Source organism: Helicoverpa armigera, chromosome 9 (assembly GCF_030705265.1).
Source record: "Helicoverpa armigera isolate CAAS_96S chromosome 9, ASM3070526v1, whole genome shotgun sequence".
Classification (NCBI taxonomy): Eukaryota; Metazoa; Arthropoda; class Insecta; order Lepidoptera; family Noctuidae; genus Helicoverpa; species Helicoverpa armigera.
The window spans coordinates 5248690-5271017 of record NC_087128.1 but is presented as its reverse complement, the minus strand read 5'-3'; the positions used below and the strand labels follow the sequence as shown (position 1 = coordinate 5271017).

The 22328-nt window shown below is 36.5% G+C and overlaps 2 protein-coding genes across 4 annotated transcripts; one reads left to right on the top strand and one right to left on the bottom strand.

The window, feature by feature from the left end:
- Nucleotides 1-536: 536 nt before the first annotated feature.
- On the top strand, nucleotides 537-7361 carry LOC110375721 (cytochrome P450 306a1). 3 transcript variants are annotated; one of them, XM_021333961.3, is made up of 8 exons: nucleotides 537-658; nucleotides 1800-2123; nucleotides 2198-2343; nucleotides 2757-2956; nucleotides 3064-3514; nucleotides 4216-4362; nucleotides 4741-4915; nucleotides 7114-7361. In XM_021333961.3, the coding sequence occupies exons 2-8, from the start codon at nucleotides 1805-1807 to the stop codon at nucleotides 7293-7295; spliced, it is 1620 nt and encodes a 539-aa protein (XP_021189636.3). In that variant the 5' UTR covers nucleotides 537-658; nucleotides 1800-1804; the 3' UTR covers nucleotides 7296-7361. The 3 variants fall into 3 exon arrangements, with proteins under 3 accessions (XP_021189636.3, XP_021189637.3, XP_049695087.2); XM_021333962.3 differs by lacking the exon at nucleotides 537-658 and adding an exon at nucleotides 1032-1124; XM_049839130.2 differs by lacking the exon at nucleotides 537-658 and adding an exon at nucleotides 1190-1213.
- Nucleotides 7362-8347: 986 nt separating this feature from the next.
- Nucleotides 8348-11683, bottom strand: LOC110375691 (cytochrome P450 18a1). The gene is made up of 6 exons (XM_021333920.3): nucleotides 11098-11683; nucleotides 10624-10745; nucleotides 10307-10531; nucleotides 9990-10194; nucleotides 9621-9885; nucleotides 8348-9533 (listed from the first exon to the last, which is right to left on the bottom strand). Exons 1-6 carry the CDS (start codon nucleotides 11480-11482, stop codon nucleotides 9116-9118), a joined length of 1620 nt encoding a protein of 539 aa, XP_021189595.1. The 5' UTR covers nucleotides 11483-11683; the 3' UTR covers nucleotides 8348-9115.
- Nucleotides 11684-22328: the final 10645 nt, after the last annotated feature.

The following is a 22328-nucleotide window of genomic DNA, read 5'->3' as shown; positions in this document are numbered from 1 at the left end:
ATTCCTTAGCTTGTTAAATGTTTAGTCATCTCTCGAATTCTACAGGGTACAATTATTTCACACCTTTTTACAAACCTACCTATCGAAATCCAATAAATTACATATCTTTTATTGGATTTGTAAACATATAAATCAAAATCGGACCTCATATTTAAGGAACCATAAAAAAATAACGGATCTATACACAAATGATAATGCAAAATATATCTTTAGACGAATATTTCTGTGTATAAATAAGCAGGCTTACCTGGACACGGGCTGTGGGTGAGACATTGAATGATCGATTCTTAAAACGAAGTTTATTCAATAACAAACTCTGTTCCATTAAAAATAACACACTAACAAATATGAAAAACAAAAGAGATGCCGGCCGATGTACGACGAATTTGAAAATACAATCGACACTGATCGTATTTTAGATTGATCGGGGGATCGGAGAACCTACGTATTTCTGGAAAGGTAAAAACATTTTCGAGGGCGATTTGAAAAACAAATGTCTTCTTGGAATTTAAATGTGAAATTGTAATTTTTAATAGGACTTGTGATGGCGGGATGCGGATCATTCAGTTGGTGTCTTGCCACGTGACTAGAAGCCTCTGTTGATAGTTGATAGTGTTGACGGCGACCGGGCGGGCCTCAATCGTGAGTCGTAATTTAGGTAAGATTTACTTCATATTTCGGTAATAACCTTCGATTTCTTTGAGTAAGAGAATACAATCATGTTTGTTTTTGTTTGTATCAAGCATTTTTAACTAGATCTTCATTGATTTTGGGCATTTTAGGTGATTTAACATCAACAAAAATATGCCATGACGTAATATTGTGTTATTTTTTGGTTGGTAGCATTGGCTGTCACATAATACAGAGTAGCTAGATTGAATGAATGATTTTTAGTGTGGGCTTGATTGAGTGAGTGATTATGTATAACTACTATAACTAGACTTGTAGTTTAGTTTTATATAACATCCCTACTTTCCGTTACATTGTTTTTATCTTTAAGATAATTCATTATGATAAGATATTGGGTATATTGGACCAAAAATTTGTGATAACCATTGTTGCTAAACGGCTCACTGATATATTTTGCCCAAATACCAAATTTTATTCTTTGAAATTTTCAAAAGGTAACAAGAGGAAGCTTAGATTTTTTTACCTGTATACCTACCCCTTGTATATAGTTTCAGGACTACCTGAAACGCATCCTAAACGCCAGGTTAAAATTTTTAATTTTCTTGTAACAAAAACCTCTGTTTAATGTGGTAAACTTAATATTATTTCGTTATAAATTGATGCTTTTCCTAAGTTTTTTATATCGTTCTTGTAAGTTCATTAAGCTGCTTCGTTATAATTAATTATGAAAGATAAGCAGTGCTTAATTAATTTTATTATTGTGTTCCGTTTATATGCACATTAATTGTTAATTTGTGACCATGACGGGCATAACAACAACCGTATTATTATAAAGTTTAAGTTTTTTTTGCAATTAAATAGTTTTTGTCGTGGTATGCAAAAATATGCATTTTATTTTAAAGTTACGGCCAAGTGTGTTGTTCTATTTTAAAAAGACAACATGTTAGTTGCAAAAAAAATTCTGCATGTCTGAAAGGCTAACTTTATCTTAGATGTCTGGACCAGAACAAAGAGCAGACAAAGAGCTGCTGCCTTCGTAGCCAGTCATTTTTTTAGACGCATTTTATTGAAATTGCCTCATTTAACGTTTCTCGGACGCTTTTTAGGCGAAGGTTTCGTCTACTGTATAATAGGATAATAATATGCACGAAATATTTCTTTTGTTTTAGTCGGAATGGATTTTTTCTTTTTATGGCTAGTCACATTCGTCGCAGGATTTTGGATCTTTAAAAAAATAAAACAATGGCAGAGTCTACCTCCGGGGCCTTGGGGCCTGCCGGTCGTTGGCTACTTGCCGTTCCTTGATCGCCATCAACCACATAGAACATTAGCTAAGCTCTCTAAGGAATATGGATCTATATATGGTATCGGTATGGGCAGTGTTTATGCTGTCGTACTGTCCGACCACAAGCTAGTAAGAGATGCATTTGCCAAAGAAAACTTTTCTGGAAGAGCTCCGTTGTATTTGACTCACGGCATTATGAAAGGAAATGGCAAGTAAATAAATAAAAAAGTTATTTATTTTCTTCAAAAGATATTGGGTGATTAACGTGACATTGTGTTGCAGGTATTATTTGCGCAGAGGGAGGTCTGTGGAAAGACCAAAGAAAGTTAATTACGACCTGGCTCAAAAGTTTCGGTATGAGTAAGCACAGCGTTTCACGCGAAAAGTTGGAAAAACGAATAGCGTCGGGCGTCTACGAACTTTTAGAAGTATGATCAGTATTCTGTACCTCAGCCGTAGTTCAATACCTTTTAAATTTTTATAATACCTACCTTTGCAAGGTTTCACAGCAAAAAGTATACAAACAAATGTAGCAGCCATTTGTTCTATTTTTTGTATCTCCGAGAACGTTTACACTGTTTTTACAAGACGTTTAATTAAAAATATATGTTAATAAGCTGACATTGTGAATTGTATGAGATAATAAATCAAAATATAAATGTGACCTTTTGTTGACACTGACAAATACTGAGAGGCCACAATTAAAAATTGACCTTCAACTTTTTCGTCGAGATCTAATGCATAAAATCTTAATCAGAAGTGGAGTATTTTTTGGTATAATTTGCAACTTATTATGTAATCGTGACTTATTTTATTTAAATCTTATATTTTTTGCTTTTAGAATGTTGAGAAGGCTGCAGGCTCCCCGATGGATCTCACCCATATGTTATCGAATTCTCTAGGCAATGTTGTTAACGAGATTATCTTCGGATTCAAGTTTCCTCCTGAAGACAAAACCTGGCACTGGTTCAGACAAATACAAGAGGAGGGTTGCCATGAAATGGGCGTTGCTGGTGTTGTCAACTTTTTGCCTTTTATACGGTAAGATTCTACACGATTTTGTTCATTTCTTTTTACTACCACCTCCGCCTTATTTAACGTCTTTCTTATTTAACTTGCTGTAATCCAATATTATTTGCTTCTTACAGGTTCATATCATCATCCACACAAAAAACAATAGTAGTCTTAACACGCGGCCAAGCTCAAACTCACAGACTATATGCCAGCATCATAGACCGACGTCGTAAAATTATAGGTTTGCCACCAATAAAAGAGGCCGCATATGCTGAACATGAAAACCTCTTTACGGAACACCCAGAAGGCCATATTAAATGTATCAAGTACAGCAAACACGCTTCGAATACTGAAGAGCATTTCTTTGATCCTAATATCCTGATACCTACTGATGGAGAGTGCATTCTTGATAATTTCCTTCTAGAACAAAAGAGAAGGTTTGAGAGTGGCGATGAGTCTGCTCGATATGTGACTGATGAACAAATGCTGTACCTCTTGGCTGATATGTTTGGGGCTGGACTTGATACTACCTCTGTTACGTTGGCTTGGTTCCTGTTGTATATGGCTCTCTATCCTGAAGAACAGGTAGGTGTTTTATGATTGGATTATTGAAACAGATCTTGAGTACCTGCATAACACACGTGGTGTTATTGCAAAACCATTCAACAGACTTCTGACACGTGTTCATGTATTGGAATTTTTCTTAGGCATATTTTTTTTGTAATGAAATCAATATTGTTTTCACCTATTAGTATACCTACAGGAATACGAAATCCTTTTTAGAGCACACATTTTTACTGCGTAGCATTTGTTTTTCGATAGAACCTATACATACTTATACTTTCATACCTATATTCTGTTTCAATAATAGTTTCATGAACATATCGTGGCATGTATGTACGTATAGGGAAACCCACCATAGTGTTTTTAATTGAGTGTCAATCATCGTCGTCTGCTCAAAGATGTATTCAAATTGAGGATCTGTTGGGAGCCCGTTCCGTTCCATTTGTGTATAAATATTTATCACTATTTTAATGTGGGGAGAGAAAACTTTGGAACCCTTTGAAAGCATATTGCGCAGACAGAGTTATTTAAGATTTAGCGTAGTAGGAGATGGAGTATAAGGTTTTATAGGTAAATAATATAAAAAAGAATATGTTTATTGCTAAATAACTGGGCTTCAAATACCTAGTTTACCTAATGTTTATAATGACGTTGTAATATACAATTCCCACGTTATTAATTAATTTAAATACACTTGTTCAATACAAAACTATTTTCTTCAGGAGCTAGTTCGAAAGGAGATTCTATCAGTATACCCCGAAGACGGTGAGGTCGACAGTTCTAGACTACCGCACCTGATGGCGGCTATATGTGAGACCCAGCGCATTCGATCGATAGTTCCCGTCGGAATTCCCCACGGATGCATCGAGGTAAGCATGTTTTATTACATTTCAGAATTACTTCCAGTACATAGAAATATGTAAAGGTAATTTAAGAAGGCGTTTTGCGTATGGAGGCGCCGTTGCATCTGGCAACAAACTTTATTCATATTATCAAGTGGAATTGCGCACTCATAGCAATTTTACCATAATAGAACCTCTTAAAAAAATCTTTAGTTGCCTCAACTAAAGTTGTTCCGTGTACAGAGCGCCTAAAAAAACAGCACGGTTGATTTCGCAGAATTTCTGTTAAAACATGATGTTTCAATAATAAAATATACCTAGGTACCTACATGATCTAATGGGAAATTGAAACACACCAAACTGCAGATTAAATAGTAAAATTAATATAATATTTTTCATTCACAGGATACTTACCTAGGGAACTACAGAATTCCTAAAGGAACGATGGTGATACCACTACAGTGGGCTATACATATGGACCCAGATGTGTGGGAAAACCCGGATGAATTTAGACCAAGTCGCTTCTTAGGTCCTGATGGAAGCCTTCTGAAGCCGCAGGAGTTTATACCTTTTCAGACAGGTAACATATTACATATAAGCACAACTCTTCAATTATTACTTAAACTTAGGAAGAGAATTGATATCGATGTTCTTTTAGACACGTGCTAGTACGATTGCAGGTTAGATAAGTTCCGATATAGCTTTTTTAAATTTAAGTTATATGGACATTTACCAACGAGGTGATATTTGAGGGAACCTGAACATTAAAGACAAATCGCCAAACCACGCGGTGTTTAACCTTAATAATTCCTTCTATGCAGGAGAAAAAGCACGTAGTGATATGTGATGACAGGCTGGTGATAAAGAATCTTCTTGAAATATTATAATTGAGATCTTTGGGAAAGTTAATTTTATCTTTGATGAACTCTGCAAATCGATTTTAAACAGTTATATACCTAATTGTCCTTACTTAGTTGTAAGTATTTATTATAACAATTCCACAGTTTTTCTACCTTTGTTACCTTTAACTTGTGGAATAAAATACGAAAATTAATTTAAATCCATTGAATGTGGTTACAGTTCAACCGCAAATAAATGTTTATTGAGTAATAATTCGTAACGATCAACAATTTAGTGATGTAATAACAAATGCTATTGGGATTTGTTATTATTAATATTCTGAGTAATGAACTAATGAATGACATTATTATTTTATTATTGTTAATAACTGTATTGACGTTAATTCAGTTTCCATGATGATGCCATTTACAAGAAGGCTAATATCAGATAAATACCCACACGCTACGAATTTTCTATTTATTTCCTTGAATCCTGTTTTACGACCTGTCTCTTAAATAAGGAAAAAGTACTCCTGAGTGGGAAATTCAGGATTTATGGCATCAGATAACTTTTGAGAGGGGAATTTATATGTTTTCCTCTGGTATATAACTACTTTATTCGAAGAAAAATGTATGGTTGTGTCTTAGAAAGTATAAAGTTACATTGCGTATTATTTTTAGGGTCTTTAATGAGGTTGAATTGGCTGAAATTGCGAGCTTATTGTGTTATGAAGAAAGCCTTGTTAAAATTTCAAATAGCAACTATGTCCAACTTTCAACATTAATGCATCTAGTTCGGCATATTATTTATTTCTAAACAATAGGGTTTTCAATTCGTTCACTACATTATTGTAAAGGTGTGATACCTTTTCCTTTACCCAACGCTACAGTCGAATTTCACCGACCGCGGTTATGGCTGTCAAAATGTTATGGTGTATAAATCGTGAAAGTTTAAAAAGCTAATTTAATATCATCTTTAACCTCTTGTCTTTTCCTCAAAGGCAAGTTGAAAGCAATTTTCTATTATTATGTCATAATTTCATAAGATAATTGATGAATGTTTTGATTTTGTCCGGTCATAAACAGACTTTGCACCCTAAGACAGTTTCGCCATGTCTTGATTTGCGGTTAGTTTAGAAAGGGCGTAAACTGTAAAAGCATGAACATGTTTAGTAAAATTATTCATTCCTTTACATAGTTATATACCTACATAGATATTTACAACACAAAAAAAAACTATCCTAGTAAAACAATAAAAATAAAAAAAAACACTATATCTAAAAAGCGTCAAAAAATTCATCCCCATCGCTGTCAACTGGGAGCGTACCCAACAGGCTGGCAGCATTACCTCGTTGGTTGGCCATGCTGATCCTTTGTCCGAGGTAGGTAATAGCCAACCTTTTGGTCACGAGAAACGTTCGTTCCTTTAGTAAAAACATTATTTTCATGAATGAGAGGAATGATGTGTGGAGACACCAACATCCAATATATTTTAAACCCACTAAGCCTTGTTCCGTGCTCACAATGCTGTTCCTAATTCGATAAACTTTGCTCAACTTAGCATGATCAAAGCAATATTTATCTACAAAATTATATACTGTCTTAATGTTACCTCCCTCTGTAGCCTCCTGTCTCCTCTTGGAAGGGTAAATAAGGCTGGCGTTTCCTTATGCTGTTCACTAAAACTTGCTAGACTTTTTAGTTTTTAGTGGTTGCAAGCCCCACATAACCTCACCGTCCCCGGGCGGTGTGTGTATGCGTCAGGCATTTTCCTCAGCTGAAACAAAAAAAAGGGGGGGTTTTGAGAAAACATTGACAATGAGCTTGTGAGGTGATTAAACCTGCATCCCAATCAATCAAAAGAAAAAGAATAGTCCCGAGCTACATAAATAAAATAGCTGTTTTAATTTACTTTCTAATTTTTCAAATTAATCTACAGGTAAGCGCATGTGTCCTGGTGACGAGCTTTCTCGGATGCTCGCGTGCGGTTTAGTCGCGCGACTGTTTCGTCGACGTCGCGTGCGACTGGCGTCCGACCCACCTACCGAAGAAGAGATGAAAGGCACTGTCGGAGTCACCCTTGCACCTCCAACAGTTTCCTACTATTGCGATCCTATATGAGGTGTTTTGTACGTGACATTTGAGTAGATTATTAGTGAATGCTTTTGAATAAACAATTGTATGTAACTTTTTCATTATTTATTTGCTAACAAGAAGTACATTTAGACCTTATTGTCCTTCTTATACTAACAGTTGTATTTTCGCCAGTTCTGCTTATATGATATTTATTTAGGTATTAGTACTGAAGCTTTATTATATAGATAGCCTTAGAATTCATTTTATAATTTCCTATAGGTACCCAGTAGCTATAATTATGCTATTTGCCTTCAAGTCAGTATTGCTCCCAAGTCTTCATATAAAATTTGGTAGGTATGCCTACATATGGTACAATTCTACACACATACATAAAAATAATTATGGAAAGCTTTCCGCGAATGACGTCTTTACAAGTATTTCCTGCAACGTACAGCTCTACTGACCACGTGAACGGATAGTTTTATTAATATTTATCCTGCAATTAATTTAACTGGTACAACTTAGCTGATTACATGCAAAACGTGCGTGTACTTAATCACCACAACAAAGGAAGTAGGTAGTATACTATCCATATATATAGTAGTATCCATTTGAGTAATGGGAAAGACCGTGAGTAATGTCAGCTGTACCTAGATACCCTCGTTTGTTCAAATTGCATAGGTCTACGTGCCTATATCTGTGACGTATACTGTCAACAGGTCATTCACCTCAAACATTACTTAATAGTGTTTGTGTTCACGCAACTGCACCTTTACGAACTAGCATACCAGTTTAATTCAGTTTAAATTATTTAAATGTTGCAGTTACGAAAGACCAAAAGTTCAATAAACTTTGTTTTGCAAGCGAAGTGATTTTTAAGTTACTGCTTTTTAATTAATCGATTTAGATTATGTTTCTCGTGAGAAAATGTTTGATTAATAGTCGTGACTTTAGAGCCTCTTTTGGTATTTCGTGTTAATTTTTTAATAGTATTTTACTTAAGATTGCTTGCTTGCTTGAATCGTGGAGGATTTATGCTTAGGTACTTGAAGGCTTTTAGTTCAATTCGATGTAGGGTATTCGAATAAAACAGGGTATTCAAATCAATGTTTTCACAATTAATTTATTACTTAAACTATACATTCTTAATCTAAAAAGAGCATTATACAAAGCATATAATAGTCAAACAGACACGGTGAGCTGCGAGCTAACAGACTTATCCGACTGAAGTTCAGTACAGGGCAACTTGGTTGCAACACGTTCAATTTAGTACAGAACAAGAACACTAAAGATAGGCGTTATTCTATTATATAGCGACGATATCGCTCTAGACTAGTTGCTGGTTGTTACACTATCATGGAATGTTACTTCATACCCGATAGGTACATGTTACACTAACATATAAATGAACACTTACAATCCTTAAAGCTAAAGCCTACTGTAACGCAACATACATGAGATCACACACAACAGACCACATTCTCACAAGTGACACTAATAAATAATGACCTAGAATTCTACATTTTATTTTGGTATAGGTACTAGAACTTAGAACATAAACCTTAAATACAAAATGTTTAATGGTGTGATTTGCTGAAGTTCCTATCATTCTAGTCTACCAACGTTCTAATACTGCAAACTCACACAGACGTCATTTTATAATCTCAACGATGGGAATATCAATATACCTAACGTTCGGTCTACTATTTAATTGAACACTTTATGCACAGCCTCGAGCATCGCTGCGGCGATGTCGTCACTTATATAATAAGACTTAAATAAATGGTTGTCGATTCGCTCTAAAACGAGTGATCATTGAATACTGGTGGGTGTGTGTACGCGCCGGGAGCGCGGGGCGGCGGCGCCTAGTGCGCGCCCACGTGACGCAGGTGCGGGTGCTCCGGCGCCGGCGCCGCCGCTGCGGGCGCCGAGCGCGGGCTGAACTTCACGCGGAACGACTGCGGCGCGATCGTGGCGCCCACGGTGCCTTCCAGCGACGGCGGCGCGTCGCCCATCTCCATCTGCACGTCGAACTGGTGCATCATGCACGCAAAGAACATGAACATCTCCATGCGCGCCAAAACGTCACCCAGACACATGCGCCGACCGACGCCAAATGGCATGAAGAACTCGGGGCGCCTGATCTTGCCCGTTTCGTCGATGAATCGGCTGGGGTTGAATTTGTTTGGTTCGTCCCACAGGTTGGGGTCCATGTGCACGCAGTTGATGAGTGGCACAACTTGAGATCCCGCGGGAATCCTGTAGCCGTTGAGGTGGACATCCCTAATAAAAAGAAAACAGCAATAAATATTTTGCGTCGAAGAAAATATAATTTTAATTTTGTTCATTTTTTTATGATTAAGTACTCACTTTGTAGGAGAGTGTGTTGTTGCCAGGGGGACAATGTTCGACATGCGTAAGGTCTCCAAGATTGTTGTTTCGGTGTAGGGAAGATTTGGCATGTCCTCAATTGTCGGTAAACGCTCGCGGCCAATGACAGCATCGAGCTCTTCCTGCACTCGCCTCTTCACATCGGGGTTTCTAAGCATGAATACAATCATCCACAAAAGTGATGATTTGATAGTTTCCATGCCCGCAGAAAATAGATCACCGAGAATCTGTTTCAGTTGGAGTTCTGTGAAAAATAGATTCCTCGTTAGCAACCTTCAATTTCAACCTAAAATGATTATGTTTTTTTCTACTATTGCAAAAAAAGTTGTATTGTTGTTTGAAACTTACCATGATCTCTGCCCTCGAACAGTTCTCCGGCGCGGCCCTCAGTCTTGGCCTTCTCGATCTCGATCAGATAGACGTCAATGAGGTCTCTCACGTTATCAACATCGAGAGTTTCACGATGCTCGTCGATCAGGGTTTGGTAGAAAGCGAACATTTCTTCGCGATTCTTCGCTACTCTCTCCTGAGCTTGAGCTTTGCCGGGAAGGTACTGTGTGCAAAACAGGACTTGTTAGTTTTTTTTCATCGATCAAAAATGTTAATAATATATATTATGAATTATTTAAATATAAAATTTTAGGGAAGCGAATGTTACTACTTACATTGTAGAGGGGTACATATTCGCCGTAGTGCACTTCGCCGAACAGCCTCATGCCTTCTTCAATGAGATTGTTGAGCCTTTCAAAGCGAGCGTCGCCGTTACTGAAGCGCACGGACATCGTGATGCCGCAGATGACGTTGGACACGCCCAGGGCGAGTAAAGGGTTCGCGTCAATGGGCGCACCCTCCGCGCGGTGCAGGCTGGCGATAAGCTCGTACACTTCGCTCTAGTGAACAAAATAACTTCGTTAGATTTTTGAAAATTAATTCATTTACAAAAATTCATAATGCACTTAAAGAATGGAATATTATTACAAACCTTAATTCTTCCTTCCATGATCTTCTTGCCGTTTCCCATGTAAGTCATGCCGAATTCGCGCAGTTTGTCGTGCAAGAAGCGGCGCTGGCTCTTCCAGAGGCGACCCTCGCTGTTGATGATGCCTGCACAGAGGGAGGCGTTATAATGAGGGCTCACGAGGTGGGCGGCGCACGCGCACCGCCGCAGGGAGGGACGGACCAGTGACGCCCACATACACATGTGCACACTATTTTTCTTGCCGGTATGTTATGGGTTACAGTAATTTACTATGCGTAGCAATTGAAGGAAAAGCGTAAGTTACAGATAAAAATATTATGGAACTAATGGACTTCAATAACCGGTCAGTGGGTCGTCTTTAACCATTGTGAAATAATATTTTTAAGAAAATTTTGGTTCATTAAGAAAATATGCAAAATTATGGAAAAAACATTAAAATAATAATTATTAAAAAAAAATATAGTTTTGTGTACTCACCAAGACCATCCAAAGTATGCATGAGCGGAGTGCTGGGACGTCCGGTAAATTCTTCTCTGCGGAAAGCTTCTCTGATGAGTTTGTAGTCGCTAAGAACGATCGTCAGCTGATTTCCGAGTCGCGCGGAGAACAGAGCACCGTAGTTGCGAGCGAGCTCCAGGAAGGTCTTGTGGCGAACTCCGAGGAAGGGCAGGTAGCCGACGACGGGCGGCCCCCAGGGGCCCGGCGGCAGCTTGCGCATCTCGCGCACCAGCGCCGCCAGCCGCAGCACCAGCAGCGCCGCGCCCGCCACCAGCAGCAGCGGCAGCGAGGTCCGCGACGCACAGTAGTTTACCACTTGCCATAGTCCCCACAATAGTTTAGAATTTGAAAGCATTGTTATCATTTTATCTGTTTATATTGTTCTTTAAAATAAATAAAAACAACGGGTGTATTTTACTCAGTAAACGATACGTAGCATTAGTGCGCGGATCGTAAATCGCGATAGTGCGATGCCGAGAACTCAGTGATTGTATATCGCGTGCGAACGACGTCTGCGCACTGGCGCGCCGCTGGCGTGGCCTTGCGAATAAATACGCGCTGGGTGGCGCGCACGCAGGCTCGTCCCACCGGCGCGGGCGCTCCTCTCTCCACCGCTTTTCCGGCGGCTACGAAACCCGTAGCACTCACTCGTAGTCACCACTTTTTTTAATGTAGACCGCGTTTCAACTTATTTTTCGTGGATTTTTTGTCAAAATGGGTCGCATAGACCTTTTTTAAACCAATAAATAAACAGGTTTCCTATTTTTGTTTTAAAGTATAAGTGAATTTTCAGATACAGCCTTCGTGGAAAAATTAAAAAAAAAGTTAAGCGAATGCAGTTCGATGTCATAGTCGCGAATGCTTACCCATTTCGAATATAAAATAAGAATTGACTTTGGGGATGACCTCACTTACTTTACCTATTGATGTTAATGTAGGCGTCGAAATTCGGCGAGGGGTGAGAGGGGAGATCGAGGTCGTGCGGGTGCGCATGCAGATGATAAGATTAACGAATTGCGTAAGTTGGCGCGAGGCAAGGTGACGGCGGGTCGACGACTCGCGATTGAGAGCCTTGGGCGAACTTCTACGCGGCTCGACCTCTAAGCGACACTTAAATATCACTCTTTAAATTATACAACGAGATCGCTTAGCCCATTCATTAAAATGCTTTTAATTACAATCATGTTCGTGTATCCTTTCTCAACTTAAAAACTATGACAGTTAAGTATAGTAATCTCAAACTCCATACATGTCAGAGCGACGAAATGGGGTCGGTTGCAAAATCTCAAGATCCCTAAAAGTATGAAACTTAACGTTTATAAAAATGCCCGTTATGTGAGCAGCTTTATCGACTTGGCTCATATTTTCCCTTCAAAATTAATAAATGAACGGTGGTGGACAAATGTACTCAGAAACTAATCCTAAATAGATCTACTATTGACACTTATTATGTTTATATATTCACTGGCATTAAATACACAAGAAGCTAAAACCAAATATACTAATAGTGCACATATAATCCAAACTTGCACAGATAGGAGCGAAAGTAAAAACGTATACTTGAAAAGATACTAAAGCATCTCCTCGTAAACCATGTGTTTATATATGTTACCCTCTCCATCTTACCCTGGATAGATATCAAATAACAATGACTTGTAACAGCAGACAATATATCAACAAACAATTAATGCCCATTATTTCATCATATACCTAGTTTATTTCCAATTTACTTAGTACATATATGTTTCTACTGATTAAGGACTTGATGAGATGAAAACTGCATTAATTAGAACAGGAAAATGGGTAACTTAAATACTATAATTGTAACTTAATTAAGGCACACGTTCTGAATTTAATAAGCAATTAAGATTGCACACTTTATACATATAAATAATAATAACAATTTTGATAATATACACTGTATGCATTTACACATGTATTCAAATTACCAGTAAGCACGCTGATTACTTTAAGTGCAAGCAATACATACCTACCTATTCTATCCTTATTTATTTATATATTATAATTACTCCTAAAAAATAATGGATATATTACAAGTAAATGGATCTATAAGTTGAGTAAGAAGTTAATAAATAAATATACGAAATAGAGACGTCTAATATAAAGTTTTCAAAAGGATTTTTCATAAGTAAGTATAATGACTACAAACTAAACTACAATATTACAATAAGTATAGAAAAGCTGTAAAATTTATGGTTAATATTACACTATAATACTACAGAGTGAAGACGATTGATTTAATATTGCATTTCATTCAGTTGCGGATCGCGATAAGAGCGCACCTACTTATCTCAAGCACAGCTGCAATCGCATTGTTTCACTCACCTTATGAACTTCGCGAAATATAAAACTAAGAACAATACTAGCAGCTTGTATCGTTTACAACTAAGGTATCGATTAGAAATAGTCTAAATAAACTATCTATTATTCGTATCCTGGAGGTATCTATTAGTTGAGCACCGATACCTATAGGTAAGTATCTATGTAAGTAAACCAATGACTGCTTGGTGTAGAGAGATACAGCAAACTTCATAACATAGGTAAATACTCGAATTCAAATATAGTGTTTAAAAATTTGTAGATACTAACTTAAGCCAGCGGCTTCGCCCGCGTAGAGTTCGGTTATATCGCGTCTCCTAGAGAATTCTTCAAAAGTCCGGGACAAAAATTATCCTATGTTCTTTCTCAAGGTCAACTCTATCTCTGTACCAAATTAAATTAAAATCAGTTCAGTTGTTTAGACATGAAAGCGTGACAGATAGACAGAGTTACTTTCGCATTTATAATACTAGTAGGGATTTTTGCGAATATAGCTAAGTTAATGTTTTGCATAAATACATAATAAAAGTATCGTTAACTCCGGGACACCCTAGATAAAAAGCGTATTTTCCCACTATCATTTTTATTTCTCTGAACAATAGTAGCCTACGTTGTAGGCCAGCGACTATTGATAGCAGATTTCAAAAAATATGAATTACCTACGATTACATAAAAGTGGGTTTTCAAGATATATTTTGTGGTTTAACTAATTAAATATGTATTTAAAATTGACTCCTGCGGTTGTATCTCGGTTATGTTATGTAGGCGGAAATTTTTCAGATCGATAAGTACGGTTTTTTCCTATAATTTCATATTTGTTTTTGAAATTTACATATACTCGTATGTGTAAATTGTTGCTTAAATGCGCTTTGTCGTAACAGCCGCTGTTGCCAAGTTATTGATGCTGGTACATCGTGTATCACTTTCACACTAGCGGATTTTTCCGCGCGCGTAATTAGTATCTTTGTGCATAAATTCAGGGTGTTTTTTTCTGCTAGATAATTTTTGGACAGTCACAGTGTAAAAGTCAACTGTATAATTGAGTATTAAGTCAATTCGCCTTATCAAAATTCGACAGTACAACACGCAAATCAGCTTTCAGCTTGAGGGAAATATACCCCAACTGTGAACGGATTATTGCAAGCCAGTTATCTTCGCAATGCAGAAGCGCCTGCCATGCTCAAACAAACGACTTTCTTTGTTTAGAAAATCACAATGTATTAAGCAAACTAGACTATTATTCATGATTCACGATCAAAGTCCAAATTGTGTTCTAGCATAATTAAAACAAATCTTAGGTCGAAAGTTGTTTTGCTAATGAGTAATCGTAGGCCGAGTAACAAATAAAAACAGATGAACAATTAATTTTTATCAGTTACGTAAGAAACAGTTAAATAACAGTTGTACGTACCTAAATTAAAAGAACGCGATATAAAGAATGAGATCATCAAATTGCTTTATCATCTACGAAGAAAGAAAACAAAAATGCTCGATAAAGTTCTATTGATGCTACTCGGTTACGTGTTGTAAAAATTCTATTTTAATAAAAGAGATAGAAGGTTATCGCTAATGTAAAATATATGTTTACGTTTTATAGTAAACAATAAATATACGAGTAACATTATCTAAATCAAAATAAGTCAGCCAGAGAAATGTTTTATACAATTTTTATCGGTATCATTCAGTAAAGTGCCTTGAAGATTGCCACTAATGTAAGTATTTTGAGTTTTATAAAATAGGCCGAATTTGCATGCAGATAAAATGTTAGAATTTAAAACAATGTTAATTAATTGCCTACCTAATAATTACAATCTTTGTTATCAATTTTGAAAACTGATAAATGTGTAATGTGAAAGAAATATGCAATTCAGGTCAATGGGTGGGTTATCGACAATAGCCTTTGAAAACCTTTAAGTGATTAATGCGAAAACCGAATGGTATCAGTATCTATTGAATAAGTACCTACATATGTACAGAACTGAAGAGTCAGGGACGCAGTCATTGTACTAAAATCCATTGTGTCTAACTTCAGGAAATGACATGAAAATGAAGGGCATGGGCTAAAAAAAATATAATGACATAATGAATGAAAAAGGCTTTACGATTTATATAGCATAGTTAGTTATGAAATAGTTTTATTATTCTATACATTATTAATTAAAAACTGTTACATAATAAAATTAGGTAAACATTGGCCTTCCTACAAAAACTTAAACACCTGATTTACACTTGTCTAATGTGGCTGCAAAATGAACCATATGTCAACGTCATAATCTGACATTTTTTTAGACAAGTCTTAAACTGACGTTTAAAAGTTTTTGTGGTAAGATGGAAAACGTCCGAAACTTCCTGATAGGCATTTTTGAATATTTTTTCTAAAGATTTTGTGCGAAAATAAAACCGAGAAACCAGCATTTTAGTTAAACTGTCTAGAATAAGACTCGTACTGTTAAGTAATATAAAATTGGTTTGTATTCCCAGTTAGATCACTTCATGAAAATTTAATAGAGTTTCATCATCTGCCCAGCATTTTGGAACTAGGTTAGGGTCAGTTTCCAGTCCAACTAGAAGCGGCTGGTTATCAATATTTCAGCTTCACTTCGTAGATAGAACGACCGGTGGGTGTAATTTAGAGATGAGCCTCTCTATATTGCTTTACGAATGCAACACAATTTTCTAGCGTTTTCATATATTTTTGTGAACGAATAAACATATAGAGAGGCCAGTTATTTCCAGCACACATTTTACTTAACTAGAACTTTGATAGTATTATAATCCTATATGGGTATGTATGGAGTACCTAAATTAAATATTAGCATTTCGCTTGACCTGACTGACATCTGGCTGACACATAGAACAATTTAATTTCAAGAAGAAAAAAATGGTAATTCGTAAAGTGAGAGAATGTATTTTTCCATCACAAAATATGGGAACAATGATCACCGACAAACGGTCGATAAGACAAACAACAACAAGTTCATCATACTATTATAGTGATGTCCTATGTTCAAGAACTATTAGACACCGTACACTAATCGCTTCGCATAGACACTGTTCCGTTATTTTTTCAGGGCCAGGTGATCTGAAGACTAGTGTCGTAACGAGAGAGAATTTTAGTAATTATATAGTATACAGCATCATCCTTTACTAACATTGATAGGAAAAACTCATCAAAGTACCGCTAATTTTAATAACAGCAAAGCGTACTTACGTATTTGTGTCAGTTAAATTGATTTTCAACGCAAATTGGAGACCAAGTTCATAAAAACAGTTGGAAAACAAAAGAGCAGTGCGCCATGAAAGGGCTGTACCGTTTGATGTCCTGATAACAGCCGTCAGTAGAGGTGGGGCTATCTACTGGGCGTGAGCTATCGACGTATCGGTATATTAAGTATCTCGTGCTGAGCATTCGAAACCGCGCCTGACATCGATTAAGTTTGCTTACCACCGTACGATGCAACGATATCTTTCGATACAATATCAGTTTTCAGCATCGTATAAATAAATGAACCAGTCACGTTTTGTTCCTAGGCCGAAAGATCAATGACCGTCCCTTTTATCGGTAAAGCGGATTTATCTGGACTGTTATCGAGTTTCGATTTCCTATCAGCCGATAATGTTTGATTACTTCTTCAGCACTTGATAGTCGCGTGACTAGTTATATAATGGATGCCATAGTATGCGGCGATAAGTCCAGGGTGAAACTTAGCTTATCAGTTACGTATGACTTTGTATTAGAAATAACATTAGTTTCATAATAACTTAGCATTGCACCGTTTGACCTCGAAAGGTTAGACAGAGGTGCAGCACATACTGAGGTATTCTTATTTTGTAATTTACTGTATTAAAATGGGAAAGTCCATTTCATGTTTAGTCGTTGAGCTTTGAGACGTATCGAAGGAGGGTTGGTTCCAAGAACCCTCTACACAGTTAAAGCAGGGTATATGCATATTTGAGTGACTGCGGTCCCAAGGTAGACTAGACGTCTGTCTGTCTATGTGCATTGATCGCTGCAGTGCGATGCACTGTAATCGTTCCGCCTCGAAGCAGTGAATACTTTACAACTTACACTCAGACTGCGGACTTATTTAAGAAATTTTTATACATTCAGGAGCCTCAAAAGACGCCTTTTTCCTAGTTGATGATCTTCGTATGTTTGATGAAAATATTCCTATTGCATATTCGTAGCCATATAACGATAAAAATGGCACATTTTAATGTGTAATCACATTTTTCCCTATACGTAAGTAGCTACTTCGGGGGAGAATGCAATTGCTTGTACCTAGGCGGTCCCATAATGAACTGGCCTGATATAGTTCTAGGCGACATATGGCTACATGTTATGTGGCATTAAATAGTACGTTTATCGTGTACTTAATATTAAAAATACGCATCGACATGAAATGCTTAGTTTTAGTTTAGCAGGCATTGGAATGAAGAGAGTCGCGTATTTTTTTCCAAATGTCGAAAACTGAGTATCGAAGTCTCATAAAGTTTCTGTTTAAAGAAGGTTTATCCCCTGCGTGAATAAAAAAATGAACGGATGACGTGTATAAAGAGTCTGTGCCCTCCTAAAGCACAGTGAAAAATTTGGTGAAAGAGTTTCTTCTCAGGAGAGAAACCGTCGAAGACTTTGGTCAAGACGAACGACCTGTGGAGGTGTTCACTTCCGAAACAATTGCTCTTAACGAAGAGGAGGTTTTGAGTAACCACCGTTTGAAGATTATAGAAATTACAGCTAGCCTTTGGGCTCCCTAAAAGTACTTTTCATCGTGTGCTCCATAAATGTCTTCACATGATAAAAGTGAATGTAAGAAGGGTACCGAAACTTCTTTCAGGGATACTGAGACAGGAAACAGGACAGGAAGTTTTTGGATCTTTGTGAAGAAAAATTTAAAGAGTATGATCGAGCGGCTGGTGACTAGTGATGAAACTATGATCTTTTATTATAATCCAAAAGTAAGCGCAAGTCAATTTAATGGCGTTATAAGGATGAAAAGCCCCCTAGAACAGCAATAGGCGGCCTTTTTGAGGGCAAAAATTGTGATTGTTCTATAAAGGTTAAAATATATTAATTCAAAGATGTCAGAAGTGTATTGGTATTCATTTTGATTATATTGAAAAATAAAATCGGTTTCGTCTCATTTCCTTCATTAGTTCATAGTTAGGCCAATTCATTATGGGACCGCCCACGTATATTCCTTCTATCGGAACTCCCGCTGTGCTGGACCGAATTGCACTTAGATTTTTTTACTTAAAAACACTTTCTTATTGTGAAACATAAGTACTGTGATTTATTTCATCTTACAAGCAGTTGGCAAAGATCTTAGTTGTGTTCTTACAGACCAAGTAAGGCATAACGTATGTCTTTTTGTTGGCACTTAGACTTAGCTTCAGCCAGTGAAAACGAGCCTGCCAAGTTTCCCGCATTCAAATGGAATAATTTTACTTGAGTTCCATCCTGAAAAAGTGAACAGGGGTACAATTTGAAAATAGAAGATATTTTTTAGGGTTCTGTATTATCGCCTTTATTTTTTGTTGATTATTTATTTTTATTAAACAAATAACTAATATATAATTAAAACTTAAGGGTAAATTATAAATTCATAAAATTAAAATAATATTTATGTATTTCCTGATCCCATACTTAATAAAATCGGTATCGTCTATATCACAAAAAAATAACGTAAGTACTTAGTGATATTTAAATTATAACAAAATTTATGTTTTATCGATTGAAGATGAACATACAATATTTACATAAGCATATTGTAAATGCTTTTTCATTGACCTCAATTCCATAATGACATATAACAAACATTATCTTACTTCCTACTATAATCGTAAGAGATATTTATATCGTTGAAGGCTCTTTATTATCTGCCTAGAGAAGCGCTTAGAACATTTTTTTTATGTTATGCCGGTAGCACTTACATGATAAAGAGGAAACATTTTTTTGTTTGTATCCTAAAGGTAGCAAGCGCTGCGTAGGACGTCCACCAACAAGGTGGTCAGACCACCTTATAAAGGTCGCTGGATGACGCTGGATGCAGGTCGCTTCCAACAGGACGGACGGTATCTGTGGAGATCTAAAGCGGAGTCCTATGTTCAGCAATGGATGTCCTATGGCTGAGATGATGATGATGATGATCCTATAAGTTCCAAAACTACGGAACTGATTAAGAAAATTCTTTCACTGTTTTGAAGTTACTCTCTTCCCGAGTAACATACATAGACTATATTTTATCCCGGTACGGGCAGTAGTTGCCAGGGGACGCGGGTGGTACCGGAAAATGGCTAGTGTTAAATAAATCCATAAAGACATAAAGAAATTAAGATGACTTTGCTAAAGGCAGGTTCGTTTGTAAACTGAGGAAAAATAAAAGAAATCTTGTATCGAATAACTGGAAAAGTCGTGATCACGGAAAGTGATTTGACCTTGAGACTTTTGGCACAAACAAACTTATAAAGGATAACATTAGTCGGGTCAGCTAATTAATAGAAAAGTGTACCTAACTCTTTACTTTCTTTCATTTTTTACTTAAGTTAGTAAGATTAAGGATAGCGTGCGCTGGACCTTTTATTAATTTTAATTCAGAATTTTATAATCGCTATGCTTAAATGATTGTGACGTATTCTCGTAGCTTTATGACTATTGCAACTTAGTCTTACTTATCAAAACCTTTATATCGAGTTTCAAGATTTGTGAACTAAGCCGTAAGCTACCGCATAATGGTGATAGTGCTTTCAACAGCTGTCTAATTCTGCTTATTTAGTTAAAACACTTATTATAATTATTAAAGACCATTTGTTACCTTTGTTGTTTTTTACCCCCAAATAATGGTTTATACGACTATATGTATAATACTTACTGCAATTTTCTAAATTTTCCAACATTATTACTCAGACTAAACACAAAAAGTTCATGTATCTAATGTCAGATAAGATTTGGCACTAACGCGCCTACTGAGTTGCACATTTTATGCTAATTCTAAAAACTGTTTGGCCATGTTTTTTTACAAAATTTTATATTTCAGACTATTTTACGCTCTTACTCACCCTTTCTCCCTAAAATAAGTTTATGTATACATCCATCAATTAATCGCCACAAACTTATTTAATTAAAACTCGGTAGGTTTTATTAAATAACCTATAGTGTGAATAACCCGGCTTAATGATTTAATAAATATATAATTGGAATTTGCCGAGTATATAACACCTCCGTGGCTTTTATTAATGCGAAGTAAACACGCACGAGTCAAATCGCTGTATGGGAGTGTCTAAATAGCAATTACTTTAGTTAATGATACCTCTAATATTGCAAGCTCTATTAGTACTCTTGATAATGGTCATTAGTTTTATCAAGATAATTTAATAAATAGTACACATTGTTGTGTATTACTTTTTTATTGTGATGGGGATAAAAAAGTATCCTATGTACATATGTTTGTCTCTTGTTTCCCCCCTTGGTGTAACTAAAGAACTTTCTTTTATATAGTTAATACATCCAAGGCCGATTTCGGCCACGGCGGCTGTTCTCATATAAGGAGATCAGCCAGCTGCGCAGGACATATTGTAGTGGACGAGCATTTGCGCAAACACAAGTGCACTCACTGTTCCTTCACTCTCATGGCCCGATGGGACGAAAAATCCGACACGACTGGAGCGAGATTATTTTATATAATATTGATACACAGAAAGATATGTGAAGATGCCTGTCCTCGCTATTAGGGAAATAACAAGCCCAGCAATGAAACATACTAAGTAAGTATTCACATATGTAGAGATAATTGGTGGTTATAAATTATATTATCATAGCCGTAAGTAGTATTTCTTCGGGATATTGGCGTGCCGCTTCCTACTCGTTGCCAGAGTGTATTTTCTTTTATTTATTTCATGTGCCATGAGCCGTGAAAATTTATTACGATTTGGGGAGAAAATTATGATATTTTTCGACATTGTTGGTTTCGTAATAGGTTTTTCATAAAATTGTAGGAGTGGAATTATTAATAAAAAGAAAGGGCTCGTGGAGGATTACGTTTAAGTTGGTTTTATTCAAGGACTTATAGGTCATAAACCGCCGAACCTCTGGATATACATTTCTCCATTGCAAAGTTGGATAAGAAAATAATTATAATTCCGAAACAATCGAATCCGCAAGAAAAGCCCTCAAGTACCTAAGCACTCCATTCCATTTAATTAAAATTAGATACGTAGAGTGACAATGAAAATTGAAAGCTCCAACTGTTCAAAGTGACGGCATCTCAGTACATAAAGCCTATTGACACGATACATAATCAATAAGTAATTAATTAAAGACTTGTACAAGTCAAACCAGTTGTAAACGTAGTGGGCGTTAGAACTAATTTTGTGACAAACAGATGACGTTCGTAAGCTTTTTATATATATGTATATTACAAATGATCGCTTAGATTTATGTGTTCAAGTTTGTTGTATAAAATCTACAATAACAAATCATTGGTACTTAATAGATTTATATGCCGCGTTCTAGGAATATAAAGAAACATTTGGAATTTCGTTATTTTTGTAATGTACTGAAAACTCTTCGTGAATCTTGCGTCTATTTTCAAGAATCCTTTGTAAATGTAACTGTTTTGACAACCAGCCTTACCAATTGGTATCGGGTTGTGGAGGCAGTCCCTCCACGTAAAACATAGTTCTTAACTGCATCCAGTTAGATTGGAAACGGACCCCAACATAGTTGGGGAATAGCTAATCATGTATTTGGAAAAAAAATTACAGTTGATATCAATATTGCTACGAGCACAACGATTCAAAATTATGATTTGAACTCATTTCACTTTTTCATAGACACATTAGAGTGCCGCCCTCGAACACAGCCTCGGCTG